Here is a 19,257-nt window from a genome sequence, read left to right as displayed (position 1 = left end):
ATGCATTATCTCATGGGCTTAGCCAAGGGGGGCGGGCGGGGGACAGTTTCCCCCTCTAGAGCAAGTAAAGCAATATAAATACTTAACTAACTGACCAATTACGTCGGTTCTCCGCCCCCCACCCCAAAAAAAGTCCTGGCCGCCCTAACAAAAATCCTGGCTACGCCCATGCATTATCCGACACTTAACCCCGCAGAAGAAAGATCTCTTTACTCCACTGAATCATTTCTATTATTCCTGTTTATGATTTATACAAGATAATTAGTTTTATCTGCTTTGCATTCTGTGTTTACAAAAGCAATTTACTCTTTCTTCGTTTTGCTTAAGCTAAGAAAAAGCGACATACTCAGCGCTATGCCAGGGAAGAAGCGAGCTTTTAATGCAAATATTCCAGCCCCCAGTCTAATTCCATTCCTCACCTCCTTAGGTAGCCATTCCTTATCCTGGTGTATAAATGCAACGAGCAGAGGAAAATGTTGCTTAAATATGCTCATGTGGCAGCACCATTGCTGCTACAGGTAGTAAGAATAATAACAATTCAGCATTTCCCCTTTGTTCAAGGCACTCAATATCTCGGGGATAATGCCACAATAACCACCCACCCACCTTTCATTCCTTCTCTCACTTTCTATCTCCCTCTTTTCCTACTCTCCTGGACAAAAAAAAAGTAACCTGGCAGACCTGGCGACGCAGAGGATCCTGGGAGGTGTAGTCCCCCCAAGGATCCCCACCGGGGCAGCCCCTTCTCAGAACTACCTTTCCCATGATGCTCGGAGGCCCCGTCTGCGCCCGCGCCTCACTCAACTCCGGCGCTGCGGGCGAGGGGGGAGGGACGGGCAGGGGGAAGTTGTAAAGATGGCGGCAGAGCCCGTTCGCTCTTCCCCGGGCTGAGGCGTTCGGCGAGGGTCCCTGGTGCAGCGAGAGCGGCGAGGCGGTGTCGGCGGCCCAGCAGCAAGCGGCGCTTCCGCCATGTCTGAGCCGGGGCACTTGGGGGTGAAGCGGGCCGAGTCGGCGCGTCTGCGGCGGGCGGAGCAGCTGAAGCGCTGGAAGGGCTCCTTGACCGAGCTGGAGCCGGCGGCTCCCGTCCGGAGCCGGCGCCGCGGCGGGCCCCGCGTCCGCTTCGAGGACGGCGCCGTCTTCCTGGCTGCCTGCTCCAGCGGCGACACCGAGGAGGTGAAGCGCTTGCTGGCCCGCGGAGCCCGCCTCAACACGGCCAACGTGGACGGGCTGACGGCGCTGCACCAGGTATCCCGGGGAGGCGAACCTCCCTCCCTCCCTCCCTCGACCTGTCAGCCCCTCGGCAGGAATTGGGGGGCGGGGGGGGGCGAGAGGGAGGGGTGGGCGCACAGGCCGCCCCTTCCACCCACCTCCTGTCCCCCCGCACCTTACGGGTGACAGCATTGCCTCATTTCCCATTGCTTTTAGGGTAATGACCTATAGATAGGATGAATGGGGGAGAGAAGAAGGCTTGAAGGGCAGGTCAGCAGAGCCTGCCCGCTGCCTTCTAGAGAACTGGGATCAAAGTTTTCTCCATCATTCTTTCCCCCTTTTCCTCTTCCTCCACCACCACCACTCGTTTTTATTTTCCTGCCTCTTCACCTAGGATTGACCCTTTCGCAGGTGGAGTAACGCTATTATTCCTTGTGGGAATAGTCAGCGGTGCACACAGGGTTGTGCCAAGGATCCATGGCATGACTCATACCCTGCAGGATCTGCCTCTCTCCCTTTTCCCCCTCCAATTTTCTGGAAGGACTGCACTATCTTTACTGGAAGTAGTCTTAGGTGAGAGCTGGCTTCACTTTACGGACACATCCGCAGCCTTCGCTGGGCACTGTAGGATGGAGAACAAGTAGTGCCTTGTTTTGTTTGTGGATGGCGAGGCACATGGTGATGGCATTGCAGCAGATGCTGGGCATCAGTGGAACTTGAAATCAGCTACTTTCTCCTCTGTTCTCCTTGAGGGCAGCCTTTAAAGTCCTTGTGCCAGTGAACATAGCTAACCTTTCTGTGGCTGTGCCAGTTGAATCACACTTCTCTCAGCCGTATCTCTTGTAACTTACTGCTTTCTGTCAGCACCATGCTCTTCTCATTTATTCGTTCTGGCAGGGGTTTTGCTATCTGGATAGCAATATCCACCCAAATTGTGTTTTCTTTCTCCAGTTGCAGCACAAATGCAATGTTCTGCCATTTACTGTGAACACACTTACATTCTCTTACCAGAAATCCTCTGGGGAAGATAAGACCATACAAATAAATTCAGTTAGTCTTAACCTACCTTGTCTCCTCTTTCATCCAAAAAGAGAGAGGACTGAATATATGGGCAAAACAGACTTGGCTGGAAGCCCCCCCCCCCAAAGAAAAGATCAGGGAAGGTCAAACTAGTTTGGTAAGTGTGGACTAAAGTTTCATGTTTACAGTTTAAATTGTGAATTGCCTGAGGAATTTGTTTAATACTAAGCTACCTTTTTCGGTCTTGACCTACAGGAGAGTTCATAACTTGATAGAATATGCTTCAGTAAAACATCTGTCACAGCTATTTATAAGAGGGACTTCCCTTCCTTACATTCTGCCCTTTCACTTACACGACTCTCTAGAGTTCTAAACCAGGGCACTAGATTGGAAGATACCATTACAAACTAAGAAGCTCCTGGAAAAGTTATATTTGGCCTGGCCATGGTTTCAGCTTAATGTGTTTCTAAAGCATTGAAAGCTACTGAAATTATTATTGTTCTTTGTTAATTTATGAAGCATTGACAGTAACCTCAAGATTATGATTTGGCTACTGCTTTCCATATAAGAGTTGCTGTGATACTTTTGACTTTCAAAACCTTTTCTCTTGGCAACCTTTACAGAGACCACAAGGTGCCAGGGTCTGAGATAAGCAACATAGAATTCTATTAATAGAATCCCTAATGTACTGCAAGTACCAAAAGTATCCTGGGAGGATACTCTTAAAATGACAAAAGCATCTTCATAGTGCAGTAGATAAAACATTTAAGACATTTAGAAATATCTAAATAACACATGCATGATTCACTTGCCATGCAAACTGAATTTATATGTAATCATATTTAAGTGTTTCATACTGTGAGTGACTAGAACATGTTGCCTTGATATTCTTCTGCTATTTACCCTGAAATGATAGGTAAAAGTTTCATTCAGTGCCCAAAGAAGACTGGTGTGATCTTTTTAATCCATCCTGATAAGTACAGAAGAGCATAAACAAAGTTTCAGTAATGTGAAAAGGCATAAATTATGCATAATAAGCACATTTGTACTTATTTTGGCATAATTTCGGGCACGGGAATAGTCAAGGAATCATGCAGGGAATGCATCCCTGATTCTTTTTCTTCTTCTTTGGCGATCACTCGTAGCTGAGTAAGATTGTGTTCCATAAACACGGTTTTAACAATGAGTCCGTAAGTGACTGTGGAGGCCAATTCTGGATCCACACGTCCTTCCACAGTGGGGACATTGGTTTCCGGACGCGAGTTGATCACGGTGTGGATTTGCCAAGCATGCCTTCCTCTTAGCACGTTTCTCCCTTGTGTTCTGAGTTCGAGTGCCTTCAAAGTCCATGTCACCTTTGGTAAAGGATGTTCTCCAACTGGAGCGCTCGCAGGCCAGTGTTTCCCAGTTGTCAGGGTTTCCCTGATTGGTGGAAATATGACTAATTATTCACCTTTGAGTTTCATTGCCCAAGAAGTATATATTTACATACTTACATAAAAGTTTTAAAAATGAAGAGCTGCTGATTTCTAGTGTGGCACTAAATGTTCTGTTTGCCAGTAACTGCAGAATTCAATGAATCCTTAATATAGGTAAGAAATCTTAATCTGAAGAGTAGTACAGCTTGCCAAATAGTCAAATCCTTTTAAGGCCTTACATGTGATGTTCTCTTGGTACACCAAATTTGGTAGTACCTTGATAATTCTTAGATTAAAAGTATTGTGATCTCCAAATTTATTTAAAACATAATTGAGAAAAATGGAGCTATGCCTGCTCTTGGGGAAGTGTATGATTTAGCTGCTGGTCGCATCAGGTTTGAAAGGATATGACATGTGAACAAGATCTGTGTTTTGTTGCACATAGCCAACTGTTATGTTTTGCCAAGCAAACACTTCCTTAATATTAGAAAGCTCTAGAAATGACTTTCAGCCTTACATGTGGGCTGAAAAGAAAGTGTTGTACCCAGTTGGGGGAAGTGACTGATATAATGGTAACATCCCTCTTCTTGGCTTGGATTTTTGTGTGATCCCACAGAGGTAGGCGTAAATCCCATGCAATCTTGAGTAAACTGGAAATCATTCCATTCTATTTCAGGGAAGCGATCCCTGGGCTATGTATTGCCTTCTGCTCAGCTATTGGCGTGGAACATACTCTGTTCTGTGGACTTAGCAGTTGCGCTGAATTGCTTTATGGTTGAGATCTCTCAGAAGGTCAGAGTCATATGGGAACATCATCTGGAAAATATTCCCACCCCCAAATATTGTGATGATCATTGTTCTCCTCGCTGTGACTCTGCTAGTCTCAGCAACAGGCTGAGCACAAGGACTTCATGCCATGGGCTCTGCTGCTAGCTGCTCTCCATTACTGGCTTTAATACTTGGCAAGCCCACACCTCACATTCTGTGACATTGAAGCTGGGATTAGAGCTCACCATGTCCTCTTCTGTTTGGTGTGAATTCTTTGCTGCCATATCTAGTGTATTTTCTTCTGCCTGCCCTCCCTCTACTTCCCGCCTCTGTCAGAAATGGTGTGTGATGAGCGTTCCAAGTGTTTTCTATAGTCACATGGAAGCACTTTATAAAAACAAGCAGAGAATATCTTTTTTAAAAAGCTATCAGAATCTAATAGATTCTAGTTATTTTACAGGTGCAATTCAAAGTTCTGGTTTTGACCACTAAAGCCCTTTAGGGCTTTGTGGCTGGGATACTTGAAGGACGTTTTCTTGCCCATATACTAACATTTTCAGCAGAGTCTGTTTTTTTTGGATGTCCCCTCCATTTTATGTGTGGTAGATGGCCCCATGGAGGTTGACCTACTCAGTGGCAGTGACCTGAGTTTGGAAAGCTCTTTTCATGGAGGCTTGTTGGAATCTGCCTTGATGTCATTTCAGTACCAGACAAGACCCTTGCCCAGCGGTAGGCAATCTAAGGTCTGTGGGCCGGATGCGGCCCAATCACCTTCTCAATCCGGCCCACGGACGGTCCAAGAATCAGTGTGTTTTTACATGAGTAGAATGTGTCCTTTTATTTAAAATGCAACTTTGGGTTATTTGTGGGGCCTGCCTGGTGTTTTTACATGAGTAGAATGTTTGCTTTTATTTAAAATGCATCTCTGGGTTATTTGTGGGGAACAGGAATTCATTCATCCCCCCCCCAAAAAAAAATAGTCCGGCCCACCACATAGTCTGAGGGATGGTGGACTGGCCCATGGCTGAAAAAGGTTGCTGACCCCTGCCCTTGCCCTTCTCCACCTTTCAAATCCTGTGTACATTGTTTTTATGGTGTGGATTTAAAGAGATCATTATTTTGTACTCTATGGAATACTAGATAGGGGGTGTCCTTTTCAGTTTAGTAAGTAATTCTCAGTTTTTCTTGCAACTTCATTTTCTGTTATATAACTGGAATCAGCTGCTGTTGAAGACAAGCTTGTGTCTATTTATGAATCTCAGTTATTAGATTTATCAATCTTCCATTATTATCTCCTGGTTGATTTATGTTGACTAGTTGAGTTAGGAATTTTTAAACATTTTGTAGTTTGCCTGCATTGGATTGGATCTTGGTGTTTTAGAGGTCATTCCTTGATCTCAAATTGAGGTGTACTGCCCAGTTGTAATATTTAATTTCAAACATTCACTTTGGCTGCAATACTAGACCCAATTACTGGATAATAAATCCCATTATGACCTTAATGGGATTAACTTCTGAATCAACATGCCTAGGATTGTGCTGTTAATAGCTGTAGGACGACAACTTCTAGCTTTGTAAGATAGAAATTGGGCTCTTTTGCACCACAGTTTGCCCTATATTTTCTGCTCTTGTGAATTCTTTTACCTGTACTTAGGTCACCCTGCCTTGCCCCTATACCTTATTTGTAAGTGGCAGCTGTACCAGGGTTGGGACACTGGCTCTGTGGCACTGCCTCAATGTGCTAGCCACCCCTTCATGTTGTTGACACAAGGAAGTAGATAGGAGCTGTATTTTTGGAATTCTGAAGAAAGGAGGGTGTTCCTTTCTGTCAGTAAACATACCAGAAAGCAGGCTTCATTGGCTGGCATGCAGTGTCTTTCCACCACTTTTGAAGGGAGAAAATAACAGGAGACCGGTACCATGGCTGCCTCATATCAACCAATAGCAGCTATCTTTTTACAGCAGTAGTTCCCCAGCAGTAGTTCCTCAATTGCTCTGGTACCCACTATCAAAAGATATGGGAATCTGTGGCTAGTGCTTGGTGCCACACCAACTACTGATAGAAATAATCCCCTTTTCTTCCTTAGTATTCTAAAGATATTTTGTAGATATTTTTTAGAAGGTTGATATGGGCTCAGCTATTGTTTAAATGAAAATGTTTGTTACTTACATGGATGTCATAGTTCTGTTTAGTGGTACAATGTGACATCTTGGACATGGCAACTTTTTCCACTTGTAAAGGATTTAAGATTCAGAAAACTTAAATTAAAAAACAATCAACGTTTGCAAATTTGCTTCCTAAGGACAGTAAATAAAAATATGCAGTGGTCCAATTACAGTTAACCTCCACGTTTTACCAGGATTTGTCATCAAAATTAGTGAAATCTTTGACTGAAGAATGATCACCTGCTGTTAATCTTCTGTGTGTCAGTGGCCTTTCAGGTCCTCACTGAACTTGGCTCTTGGATATTCTGAAGTACTGAATTGATCTGACACAGCAACTGCTCACCATCCATTTCCGGACTATATGAAAAACAGGCTTCTATTTTTAACTTGTTCACTTTAGGCTTCTAAGCTACTGTTGTTTCTTTGCAGTGTCTTGACTTTAATTTGATCTACAAAGGTCTCACGAGTATCTTACCAGCCCTGTTTGCATGCAACAGTGAGCCATGTTTAGAAACAAACCATGTCTTACCACAAACAAGTAGCATGCATAAGCACCGTGTGTTTCTACACTCACCTCACTCTTCCTTTTGCCTAGTCAAGAAACAAAACCCTAAAGCAGCTGGCTTAGCATTATGTTACTTTATGTGTTTTGTTTGGAGAGAAACCATGAACAGTGATTTGCACAAAAAGCCAAGCCAGCCACTCCAGTGTTTGTATTACTAGCTAAGCAAAAGGAGCAGTGAAGCTGTGCAATTGAGTAGCATGTGCTGCCATATTGAATCTTCAACCTGAATGTGTTTAGGATTGGAGTACAAGCTCTTTGAAGCAGCAGATGCTCTAGTTTCTTAGAAGAAAGAGTCTGTTCAGAATCTTGCTTGTGCCACTGTATGCCAGGGATAGGGCATCTGTAACCCCCCATATGTTTGGCTCCCAATTCCCATTCATTGTAGCCAGCATGGCCAGTTGGCTGGGATGATGGGAGTGGCAATACAACAACACTTGAAGGGCACCAGATTAGAGAAGGCTACTGTAATGTCAGCATAACACTTTGTTTCTTTTTTTGTGTGATGTGGCATTGATGTGTGTCTTGGGGTTTTCCCTCCAAGCCTTTTGTGCTGGGAGGAAAAAAAAAATCAATTTGAATGGCTGCTGTCTGCTCTTAATTGTGTTATTGAGCAGAAGACAGAAATGTGAAAGCCCTGGGGATGAGGTTTGCTTCCTCTCCCTTTTGAGGTCTACAAAAGAAAAAAAAAATGGAAATTAGGTGTGTAAGAGAAAAATAACTGCTCTCATGAAGTATTTTCTATTTCAGAATATGAAACACTTCTCAATGTTTCACACTCCTGCAAATATTTGACACAATTTAATAACTTAACAAATGACTTCATTACTATGACATTTTACTGAATTACTAAAAAGAAAAAGCATACTTAGGATTGTGTGTTGGCACTGTACTTTCCAATGCTGCAGAATACAGAACACCTTCAGGTATTTGGTTCAGGAGTGCAGTCTGGGTGTCTGCCAAAGATGTTGCTGATGCTGGCAAAGCCATTATACAGCATAGTCTTTGCTTTCTACTCACTTTGGATTCCTGTTCTACATTAAGGAAAAAAGCTAAGGACACTTGTGTGAGGTCAACATGCCCTCTTGATCCCTGCCCATCATGGTCAGTGAAATCGAGTAAGAGGGGATTGATTGATTGAATGAGTGCAGGGGGTGGTTAACTACATGAGGAAGTTATGCCAACCACCTTGAAAGTAGTGGTAGTGTCACCTCTTCTGAAGGTCAGGTAGTGGTAGTGTCACCTTCCTAGACCAAGAAAAATACCACCTAGTCTTTAATATTCTCTTTCTGGGTAATGTGATTGAGATGGTGGTGGACAGTCTTTTTGCAGGTATGCCTGGAGGAAGCAGATTGTCTAGACACATTTAAACACTTCATTTTGGCTTCAGGCCTAGAAACAGCCTTGGTCATCCTGATTAATTAATTGGGCGAGAGGGTGAATGTAGCCATGTTGGTTCTCCTTGGATCGCCTAGCAGATTTCAACACCATTGACCACAGTGTCCTTGTAGAAGAACTTTGAGGACTGGAAACACTGTACTACAGCAGTTTCTCTGCTGCCTCTAGGCACAGAAAGTAGCATCAGTGACTTGCTGTGTTGCTCAGGGGCTATCTACTGTGCTATTTAGCATCTATATGAAACGTGAGCCATCATCTTGGAATTTGGAGCATGGTACCATCGTTAGGTAACTGTCCATAGCTTGCCCAGTTAGGTTGTCTTGTCAATCTTGTTCTGTAAATAGGGAGAGCAGGAGGGATTATACACAATGAGCTTCCTGTCATTCCTTATTTATTACATTGATTCAATTCAGATGTCATGTTCTTAGTCATATAAGCCGGGGTGGGGGACCTTCGTGGCCTGGTAGGCTGGAACTTTTTCTCCCACGCCTACGGGCCAACATTGACAAGTGGGTGGAATCGCCCACCTACCAATTATCTGCTATCATAATGATGTCAGGTGATGGACAGGTGGTTGGTCCTCTCCCATTTGTCACAGTGGGAGTGTTGCTGCCCATCCAGGATTGAACTTGACACAGGTCAGCTTAAGTGAAACTTTGGGCTCACATGCTTTACCATTCTCTCTCCTGCAAGTGTGGAACAGTACTTTTGCAACATTTACTTCTGCTTTCTGAGAATCCTGTCTTGTTATGTATGAACCAGAGGTTGTGATTTAAAACACTGATCAGTTTCAAAACAAGCCGTGTTTAAGTTATGTGAGACAGAGCTGGCTTGTTTAGTTAGAGTTTATTTTAAACCACAATGACTGGGTTGTAATAACAAGTCAAGATTGTCTGAAAGCAAAGCTAAACACTGCACAGATCATTCTCCCAGGTGCATGGGAGAGGTGAGAGGTCAAGGCTACATCAAGCCTTGCTTGGGCTCCTACCAGTTTGTGAACATAGTATGAACTATGGTTGTGTGAATATGAAAACCAGTTCACTGCCTTTGTGCTAACTTATATTTCTTTTGGCATTGTGCATAATTTGATTCTTGTTAAAATATAAGCATTAGCCTATTGTTGGTTGCGAAGGGTAGCTTCCACACATGAGAGGTGATAGGTGCAGTGAGTTGGAGTGAGTCAGCAGAGAGTGACAAAATAACCTATGTGGACTGCACTGTCACACTTACTTGAATGTCAGTTCTAAAGTTCACTAATGACACAGCTTTAAAATTGTTTCATTGCTCTTTTAAGGAGTTATACAAGAGTAGAAATTCAGTTTAAGAACATTCAGGTCAAGCAGCACTTAATGTAATATGGAAGACATTAAGTAGCCCATTAGAAATTGCTCAGTGGCCCACTACTGGCCTACTGTCTACCTGCTCCTTCAAATAGAAGAAAAATAACTGCATATATTTGCTTATAGGGTTGACAAAAAATGTCTAGCTCTTAGCTGCTATCTCTGGACTTATTACATATATTTTTATTTTATATGCTGTCCTGATATATGAATACTCTCAGGGCACCTTATACAATAAAGCCAATAAAAATATTAAGGCAACAATAGAAAGCTTAACAGGCAAACAGAACAATGCCTGGTATATGCTTCTGGAGTGGGTTAGGCTGCTGGAAGACTACTGGTAGTGGTATTTCCTCCGGCAGTATTCTTATTCCTGTTATCTATTTTTGCCATAGGCAACTCAAAATGACTTTTAAAAAGCACCGCTGAAATGAAATGGATGAGTGAAAGTAGAATCCACTGGATCCTAAGTAACATTCCAGCAGAGAAGTCAAATACAGGCCTTTCTTCTTCCCCCACTTTCTCCGTGGGTTGCAGAGGTGTCGGTGGCTCTGCACCCTAGTCAGAAGTTAGGATTGTTCCTAACATAGTAAATAAAGCTAGTGGCAGTAAAAATCAGTACAATTTAAATATATTTATTCATGGGCTATTCCCTCACTTTCTGTTAGCTTTACAGGTTTGCTTCCCAGCCACACGTGATCACCATGCACATGTACTCCATTCCCCAAGTTTCCCTTGCAGCTTGTTTTTGCTGCCGCCGCCACCACCAAATCTTCAACTGAACACCTGTTGTTGAGCCTAGAAATAAAATGTTTCGGGTTCTGCAGTGTTCTTCTCATTCTATTGCAACTATCGCAGCATGCTGCTAATAACTCTAAGGCTCACTGTCAGTTGGGAAGAATGTTATGTTGTGGCATTGGCATGGCTCAGCGGCAGAGCTAGAAGATTAAAGGATACAGAAGTGGCAAATAGAAATGATTTCACAGTACACGTTTGGGAAAATATTTAATGAGGAGCTCACTGCAGAAATAAAGCAGTCATTTAAGCTGCTTATAAGATATTAGATGGTCAAGATTATATTTTTCCATCCTCGCAATCAATATAAAATGTTCCTTGAGGGCCTTATCAAACACTGTAGCTCCACTGGTGCAAGAGACTTATTTAGAGCATGTGTACCCTGCTCTTCTGCCAAAAGCCTTCCCAGAGTGGCTTACATACAGTCAGTTAAAACAAGGCTTCCATGCATGCAACTGAACTTCCTCTTCCTTTATCCTTCAGCCTCCTGTGTGCTTGTAAAATTAGCTTTGGGGAGTTAGTGGACACTGTAGAGCACATTTTGGGGGCACGCGGTGGAGAGGTTTGGATACAACCCTTTGTGTTGGCATGTGGAAGTGCTGTTAAATTGGCACCTGCTAAATGGACTCTCTAAAATATTTCTGCCATCTCTCAGACTAATATAAGTTTTGCCTCATTTATCTTGTCAGGTACTTTGTGTTTGGAAATGATACCGTTTTTCTTACTTATGGAACTGTGCACCCTCATGGGCTTCTGAATATGTTTGTTTGCTTTCGGTTATACATGAAGTTCATAGACATTTCTGTCATAGGATTTTTGAGTAAGTTACAGGAAGATTACAGATAGGTAGCCGTGTTGGTCTGCCATAGTCAAAAAAAAAAAAATCCTTCCAGTAGCACCTTAAAGACCAGGAAGATGTCATTCAGTTTTACATGCATCAATATATACCAGAAGCATAAAGCCAATGAATGGACTGAAAATATGTAGTCACTGAGATTAGGTGGCTGGGCTTCCAATGATAGGGCACTCTCTAGAGCACATGGAGTGCTCAGAGTGCAACAGAAATGTGTTACATCACCTAAGGGCTAATGAGCACATCTCATCACTTGGCAAAAAAAAGTTACTTTTTTAAAAATGGGGGTGGGTGTCCAGGAAAAAAGATGGTGGCAAACCTGCCCGCCATTGCACCCAATGTCTTTTGACTACACAGGATTTTGTTTTCGGGTGCGATCTCTGAAACATAACCCCTGTGTAAGTTGAGGGCTTACTGTACAGTGGTACCTTGGGTTACATATGCTTCAGGTTACATACGCTTTAGGTTACAGACTCCGCTAACCCAGAAATATTACCTTGGGTTAAGAACCTTGCTTCAGAATGAGAACAGAAATCGTGCAGTAGCGGCGCAGCGGCAGCAGGAGGCCCCATTAGCCAAAGTGGTGCTTCAGGTTAAGAACAGTTTCAGGTTAAGAACAGACCTCCAGAACGAATTAAGATCTTAACCCGAGGTATCACTATATTGCAGTCTGGGACACAGTTTGGAGGAGGCTACAACCTGACCACCCCCCCATCTCGGGTGCTGAGCTCATTGAGGCATGCTACACCCTATTGGTGTCTCCATTGCTTTTGCTCATAAGTTTAATGAAACAAGCTCCAAAATAGCTGGCATTAAAATAGCTATATTTCAGAAAACAAAATTGTACCACATATTTTTATCTTACTAAAGTTAGTTTGGAGAGGGTCCAAGCCTTGGACCAGATTTCAAGTTTCTGAGAAAATCCTAGGTTTCATTTTATATGTTCTGTATGATTTGGGTGAAGTTTGAACATGCAAATGCAAACATATAGAAAGAATTTCCCACAATAGTCCTCCCTGTACTCATACAGCTGAAAATAATTGTAAGCGCAAGGTAAATGTTTTGTTGGGCACAGTGCCATTAAATTCTTGACTGATTTTATTTTAACAATAGCATTTTAATCCAGTGTTACAAGGTTTGCGATATATCCATAAGCCATCTGTATGTCAATGAGGTATGTGATTACCATTTTAAGGGGAGAGTGAACTTCAATTTGAGTGGTGTAATAAATGATCTGTCATTGGCAGAGGGAGGTAATATGAAGGATGACTAGTGGGAAGCATTTTGAAAGAATGGGTGTGAGAAGGCTAAGACTATTGTGTCAATAGTGATATAACCATTGACTGTGTACTGACGTTCAGCAGGGGTGCCTGGGAAATGTTTGAGGCAAGTTATGACTATCTCCTGAAAAAACATTGAGAGCTGCCTAGACTGAAAAAATATTTGACAACTGTATTCCTTTCTGTTGTTGTTCGGAGATTTACCTGACTACTTTCTGGCAGTGCAACTTCTGATGAATGTTCTGAGTGGTGAGCTCTGTGGGGCATGAAGGCAAGGGCATACCTTCCAATGCTGACAATTGCTAGTGGTGACAGTTGCAAGGCTATTTTGGGAGTTTTATTCCTTCGTTCTTTGAACTCATGTGTCTGCTCCCAGACACTGTTAACCCTGACACTGTTCAGCTGTCGGGAGGCTTGCTTTATGTGAAAGATGCTTGCCCATTCACCATTCAAATTAAAATAAAGATGTTGCTTCTTTGAGTGAAACAGAAATAATCACAAGCCCCATTCTATCACACTTTCAGTGGCTTTATTATGGTGTGTGTGTGTGTGTGAGAGAGAGAGAGAGAGAGAGAGAGAGAATTAAATCCAGACGAGTGGGTCCAGTTGTATGGATGTTCCCAACTTAAATCAGAAATTAGATTTTTGCAGGTATAGACATTTAGAGAGTCAAAGCATTACACTTGGACCATGGGGTCTGAATCTGCATCTATGCCATGAGGTTCACGGGGTGACCCTGGGTCAGTGTCAAACTCTATCCTAATTCAAGGAATTGAGATGTATGGATCAAATGGGGTAACTCCTCCCATTTTATCATGAGAGAGTGTGGGATATGAATGTAAAGAAGAAATAGAACCCAATGACACTGCTTCCCAAACCACTTGGATTGTATTTATTGCATGTTGTTGTTGTTGTTGTTGTTTAGTCGTTTAGTCGTGTCCGACTCTTCGTGACCCCATGGACCAGAGCACGCCAGGCACTTCTGTCTTCCACTGCCTCCCGCAGTTTGGTCAGACTCATGTTTGTAGCTTCGAAGACACTATCCAACCATCTCGTCCTCTGTCGTCCCCTTCTCCTTGTGCCCTCCATCTTTCCCAACATCAGGGTCTTTTCCAGGGAGTCTTCTCTTCTCATGAGGTGGCCAAAGTATTGGAGCCTCAGCTTCACGACCTGTCCTTCCAGTGAGCACTCAGAGCTGATTTCCTTACGAATGGATTGGTTTGTTCTTCTTGCAGTCCATGGGACTCTCAAGAGTCTCCTCCAGCACCATAATTCAAAAGCATCAATTCTTTGGCGATCTGCCTTCTTTATGGTCCAGCTCTCACTTCCATACATCACTACTGGGAAAACCATAGCTTTTACTATACAGACCTTTGTTGGCAAGGTGATGTCTCTAGTTTTTAAGATGCTGTCTAGATAGATTAAGTTATATAGTCTTTAGGTTGGATGTCTTTAGGTTGGACACCAGGGCTGGCCCAGCCATGAGGCAAGGTGAGTCCACCACCTCAGGCAGCAGGATCCACAGGGGCAGATGGAAGTGACTTTCCTGCCCCTAAAAAACCCTCCCTGAGGTTTGGATGATCCTGCTGAATGGGGTTGTCTGTTGTGTGGGTGTGTGCTGAAGATGAAGTAGAACTCCAAAACTGGGCCAAGGAATCTTCAGTGAGCAGCTGCTTATCTGGATCCAATTCTTATAATTAAAATGTACAAGGTTTGATAATCAAATGAAACATTTATTAAACAATTTTAGTGTAGTTGTTTGTCAGCAATAGTGTGGTAGCCATTTGTGGTTGCTGTGGTTAGGATGCAAAAGGTAGAAGGAATAGAGTTGTCTCCATAATTTCGACCTGATGCTAAAGAGACAGCCCATTGTTGTTGTTCTCTACATATTAATATTTAAACTGAAATGCCTTTTCTCTCCAACTGTGCAAGCTGATGCGTTGGAGACTTCAAATAATTGCCAACTATGTGGCCAGTTCTCTTTTTGTTCACACATCTTCACTGAAGCATGGTGATGAAGGGCAAATGTAGCAAATTCTAATTCAGAGGGATTTTAAGCATCTTACCCACAGAGGTTATGAAGTGCTAATTTAGTGATCCATAAAGAATTAACCAAAGTAGTTTCCAAACATCTGTGTTGTAGCTAAGTGGTATGAGTATTTGATTTTTCCATTTCTTCTGAAGACCTTTGCATCTCACTATTTTAAATGTGGAAAAACAGTAGCCAATGTTTTCTAAAATTAATAACACTTTTATGCCCAAGATTCCAGGAAAGTTTAGTGTCCTCTCTTCGTGTATAGTGTACATCAATCCCTGAAGTGCTCAAACATGACCATTAACAATAAATACCTCTAAAGCATAGGACTACAGTTTTGTTTAATGTTTTGAATCTACTATATCCACAAATCAAGTTATTGTATTGTATATTCATTACAGGAACAGGTGGGGACTTAATTTTGTTTGTCTTCACTCCAGTTTCCATTCCTTAGTAATCAAGTGGGATATTGACTACTTATGACCAAGGCAGTAAGCGATCCAAAGGAATCTAGGCTTTTATTTTCTTGGATCTCATAAGCTTTCTTAGAACCCACTTAATCCAGTAATTTGTGGGGAGGGGGGACATTTGCAGTTCCTTTGGCTGATGACCAATCTGAGCGGCTATAGTTAGCCACAGATGTTTTGTAGTGTGGACGGAAGACACTGGATTGGATAAAAAGAATTGGGTAGAATTACTTCACTAATTAGCAGTGTTCTACAGACTTGTGTGTATTACTAGCAACAAAATCTCTGCAGAATTGTGACATGGTGTATGATCCAGTTTGCAGCACATATGTGATGCATTGAGACATGGGAATTTTTTAAATTCAATATATTTGTTACTCACCCATCATTGTACACATATAATCCCATTGCTGAAGCAGTTGTGGTGGGAAGATGAAGGGGGCAAAAGTTTTTAGATATGTTCCTGTTGCAAAGCAAGCCCTAGCAGCTAGAGTGAATGCAGGTATTCATTGGAAAGGTCTGCAATGAGGGAATTCCATGTGTCCCAACCATAGTGGTTCTTTTGCAGTCTAGTAACTTATTATGCCTTGGCTGTTAGTGTTTGCTTTGTAAATGCATGATCTGGCAACCTAAATGAAAGGCTTGTAAATGCATGAGGCATTTTTGGATTACAGTTCACTTTTCTTGTGTAACAAGCTTCCACTTTCCTTTCTTGATAGGGTATGTTTGGGTCCAACCCTCTTTCTTTCTTTCTTTCTTTCTTTCTTTCTTTCTTTCTTTCTTTCTTTCTATCAATCCATAACCTCATAGTGGTTTTGTAGCTAGCTAAAGGAAGTAGTGGTGGGCTGCTTGGTCCTGAATTCTAAGTCCTGCTAACTGCTGTTATCTTTATATGATATAGACTTACCTTCTCCTTTTCTTCAGAACCCAAGTGAACCTCCAGGTGCATTCTCTATTTGGATCCAAACCATTGAAAACTGCATGTTTTCAGTATTTGATCAAGAGATACCTGAAGGAAGGAAATACACATTGCTTATTCACTGCCCTTCCCCTTGAAATGATAAATATGAAACTGTACGCATGTCTTTAAATAACTTTTTTGTGCCAAAAATTAACGTGGTATCTAATTGCTACAAATTATGCTAATGTGTGAACATGAGACTCAATAAAACTTGGAAGTATCAGGCCTTCCACAGGCCCCAAACAATTAAAGTGCATAGCACTACAAAACAAGTTTGAGCGGGGCGATTAAAAAATGTCACAGTAGCCAGTTAGCCAGATTGTAATGATCTTGATCCAAATTTGCAGTTATCTTTGGATTAGACAATGTAAATGTCTGTCTTAGCATTGGGCTTTTAGTAATGAACACTGACAGAGCCATGCTACCCGTCCCCATTTGAAACTTTGCTATAATGAAACTATTTTGAAATGTGTTTTAGAGAGATTTGAGAGCATATCTATGAAATGAATTAATTAAGTCTACTTAATGACTTGCTCAGAGTGAACAAATTTTTATTGTTGTTGAAAACATTGAAATGTGGCTGGATCAGGTGTTACATAAAGTGCTGTCACCTGAATTTGGGCAATGTCCATATCTCCACACTACAGATATTTGTACCACACCCTGCTCTATTCAGGAGGGCTCCTGAGAGGCTGCACATCTTCCAGTGAGAAAGAGTCTGCTAGCTCACTCTCTTCCCTTTCTTCTTCTTGCTGTTCACCTCCCAGTTCTTCCCAACTATTGTCCTCCAAACTGTGCCCTCAGCAAACCATTGTTCCAGATCAACACTACTCCACTGCTCCTGTGGAGTTTCAGGATCCTGGCCATGAGCAGGGGGAGGGGTAGGCTCCCACCATTCCTCATCAGAGTTGTACTCCTCAGCCTGGTCTCTGACATTTGGGGAGAGGTTGGGATGAGAAAGGTATTTGGATCTAACGCTTACTTAATTGCTTAATGCTTACTTAAATTGCTTTTTCATGGTTAAGAAAAAGCAGTTATAGCATTTTTAAAAATTCAATGAAAGTATGTTACGGCTTACACAGATTTTCTGAATAATTACCAGATATTTGTGAATTGTTAAAGTCTGATTTTCTATGTATAAAAACACCTGGTTTTTTTAGGGTGAGCATATTCACAGTGCATAGGTCCATGTATTATGTTTGTTGTTGTGGAGTTTCTGCTGGAGCCAAGGATTAGTAAAATTGTCACAGGGTGCTAGGATCAAGGAAGTGGCAACTTATAACTCCTCAGGATCATTTCTGGGGCCATATATGTGATCATTCATTTTTATTTTATAGTCTCTGATTATTTGAGCACAATAACTTCTGAAATAAAAAAATGTGTGACTTCACCAACCAAACAACACAAGTATTTACTTTCCGTTGACTTTTATTTTCTGATCCGCTTGGTAATGAAGCGTTTCTAGCCCTGGGATGAGGAGGTAGAGTGAGGTGAAATGGTTGTAATGTGAGTCACACACACCCTTCACTTCTAATATGAATGCCTTGGAGCTGTAGTGCAGGTTCTGAAGGCTGAATTTCTTCTTTAGGCAACTGTGTTCTTATATTGAGTTCAGAGTAAACTTAGCTTCACCAAGTAAATTTGGCTTATTGTAAAGTACACTTTTCACTCCAGAGTGTGCATTGTTTAATTTCCTTTATAATCTTTGCCTTTTATAATTAACATGATACTCACTGAGATTCAAAATAATGTTGATCTGGTCACCACAAAATATTTCTCTGTGTTCACCATGGTAGAGCAAAGACAACTGATAAAAATTAAGCGGTGCTTTATTTTTAATTATGAAAGGGTTGCATGGTAAGCTATTAGTACAACATTCTTTTTCTTCTTCTGTGGCTTGATATACAAGGAGGACAAGTGTCCAGTCTGCAATTGTTCTGATTTGTTTGACTGAGAATTTATTTGAATTCGTGCTTGGGATTCACTGCCTTAATTCTCGCCACATTTCATTCCATTGAGTGTGCTGACACCTTCTCTTTCATTGAAGCTTTCCTGGAACAGCATGTTCCAAACCTTTCCCTGCTCCATGGAATTTCATGCCATTCCTAAAGCAAATACCGAAAGATCACTTTACGGTGGGTTCAGCTCTGTGGAGGTGGGGAAGTGACGGCAAAATCTTATGGAGATGTCAGAGGGCGGCTGAAAGATAGGCAGGCTCAGTGTGGTGGAGATGCCCCTGGTATCATTTACAGTTGTTAAAACGGTAGTAGATTTCTAATTTTAACACCTTGACCTCTCTCTTTCCTTTCCTTTCCTCTCCCCTTCCCTCCCCTTCCCTTCTTTCCCCTAAGGCATGTATAGATGAGAACCTGGACATGGTAAAGTTTCTGATAGAATACGGAGCCAATGTAAATCAGCAAGATAACGAGGGCTGGACCCCACTTCATGCGGTTGCATCTTGTGGCTATCTGAACATAGCAGAGTGAGTGAGTTTCAGTGTGACCTGGATACTGGAAATAATAAATGACTTATCTCCTTTTCAGAGAAGTCGGCGTGAGGGGGGAATGTATGAATGGTTGATGTATCCTTCTGGTTACGTATCCTTCGGGATGGCATGTGGCAAACCCGGAAGTATTTTTCTGGGTTTTGTGCGCGTGCATTCGCAGAAGCACTCTACCATGCTGCACGCATGCGCAGAACAGGCACCTCCGGTTGTGAAAACCTTGGGATCCGACCGGAGCTCCAGAACGGATCCCGTCCGCAACCGGAAGCACCACTGTACTAATTTAAAATGACAGATCCAGTCATGTGTCTAAGCAAACTATAACCACCGTAGCTTAAAAAGGATGCATATTTCCTTTGGATATATAAACCACATGAAATGTTAGCTACTGCCACAAAACTAATAGTTTATTAGATAATAATCTGGCTCACACTGAAGCAAGAGGAGGAATTCTGAACAAGAATGTAGGATAAATAGTGAAA

General features: G+C 42.2%; 1 protein-coding gene across 9 annotated transcripts in view; it reads left to right on the top strand.

The window, feature by feature from the left end:
- Window positions 1-813: 813 nt before the first annotated feature.
- The window catches only part of PPP1R12B (protein phosphatase 1 regulatory subunit 12B), a 113,645-nt gene continuing 95,201 nt past the window's right edge, over window positions 814-19,257 (top strand). For 4 of the 9 annotated variants that reach the window (XM_081914387.1, XM_081914386.1, XM_081914385.1 and 1 more), the window contains exons 1-2: window positions 815-1,245; window positions 18,624-18,754. In XM_081914387.1, the coding sequence (XP_081770513.1) occupies window positions 970-1,245; window positions 18,624-18,754 (407 nt within the window). In that variant the 5' untranslated portion in view covers window positions 815-969. Of the gene's footprint in view, window positions 1,246-18,623; window positions 18,755-19,257 lie in introns of all 9 variants that reach the window. The other 5 variants (XM_081914391.1, XM_081914390.1, XM_081914389.1 and 2 more) reach the window with 2 other exon arrangements.

This window comes from Podarcis melisellensis (assembly GCF_964234715.1).
Source record: "Podarcis melisellensis genome assembly, chromosome: 6".
Taxonomy (NCBI): domain Eukaryota; kingdom Metazoa; phylum Chordata; class Lepidosauria; order Squamata; family Lacertidae; genus Podarcis; species Podarcis melisellensis.
The sequence above is the reverse complement of the archived record's forward strand: the minus strand, read 5'-3'. Positions and strand labels throughout refer to the sequence as shown.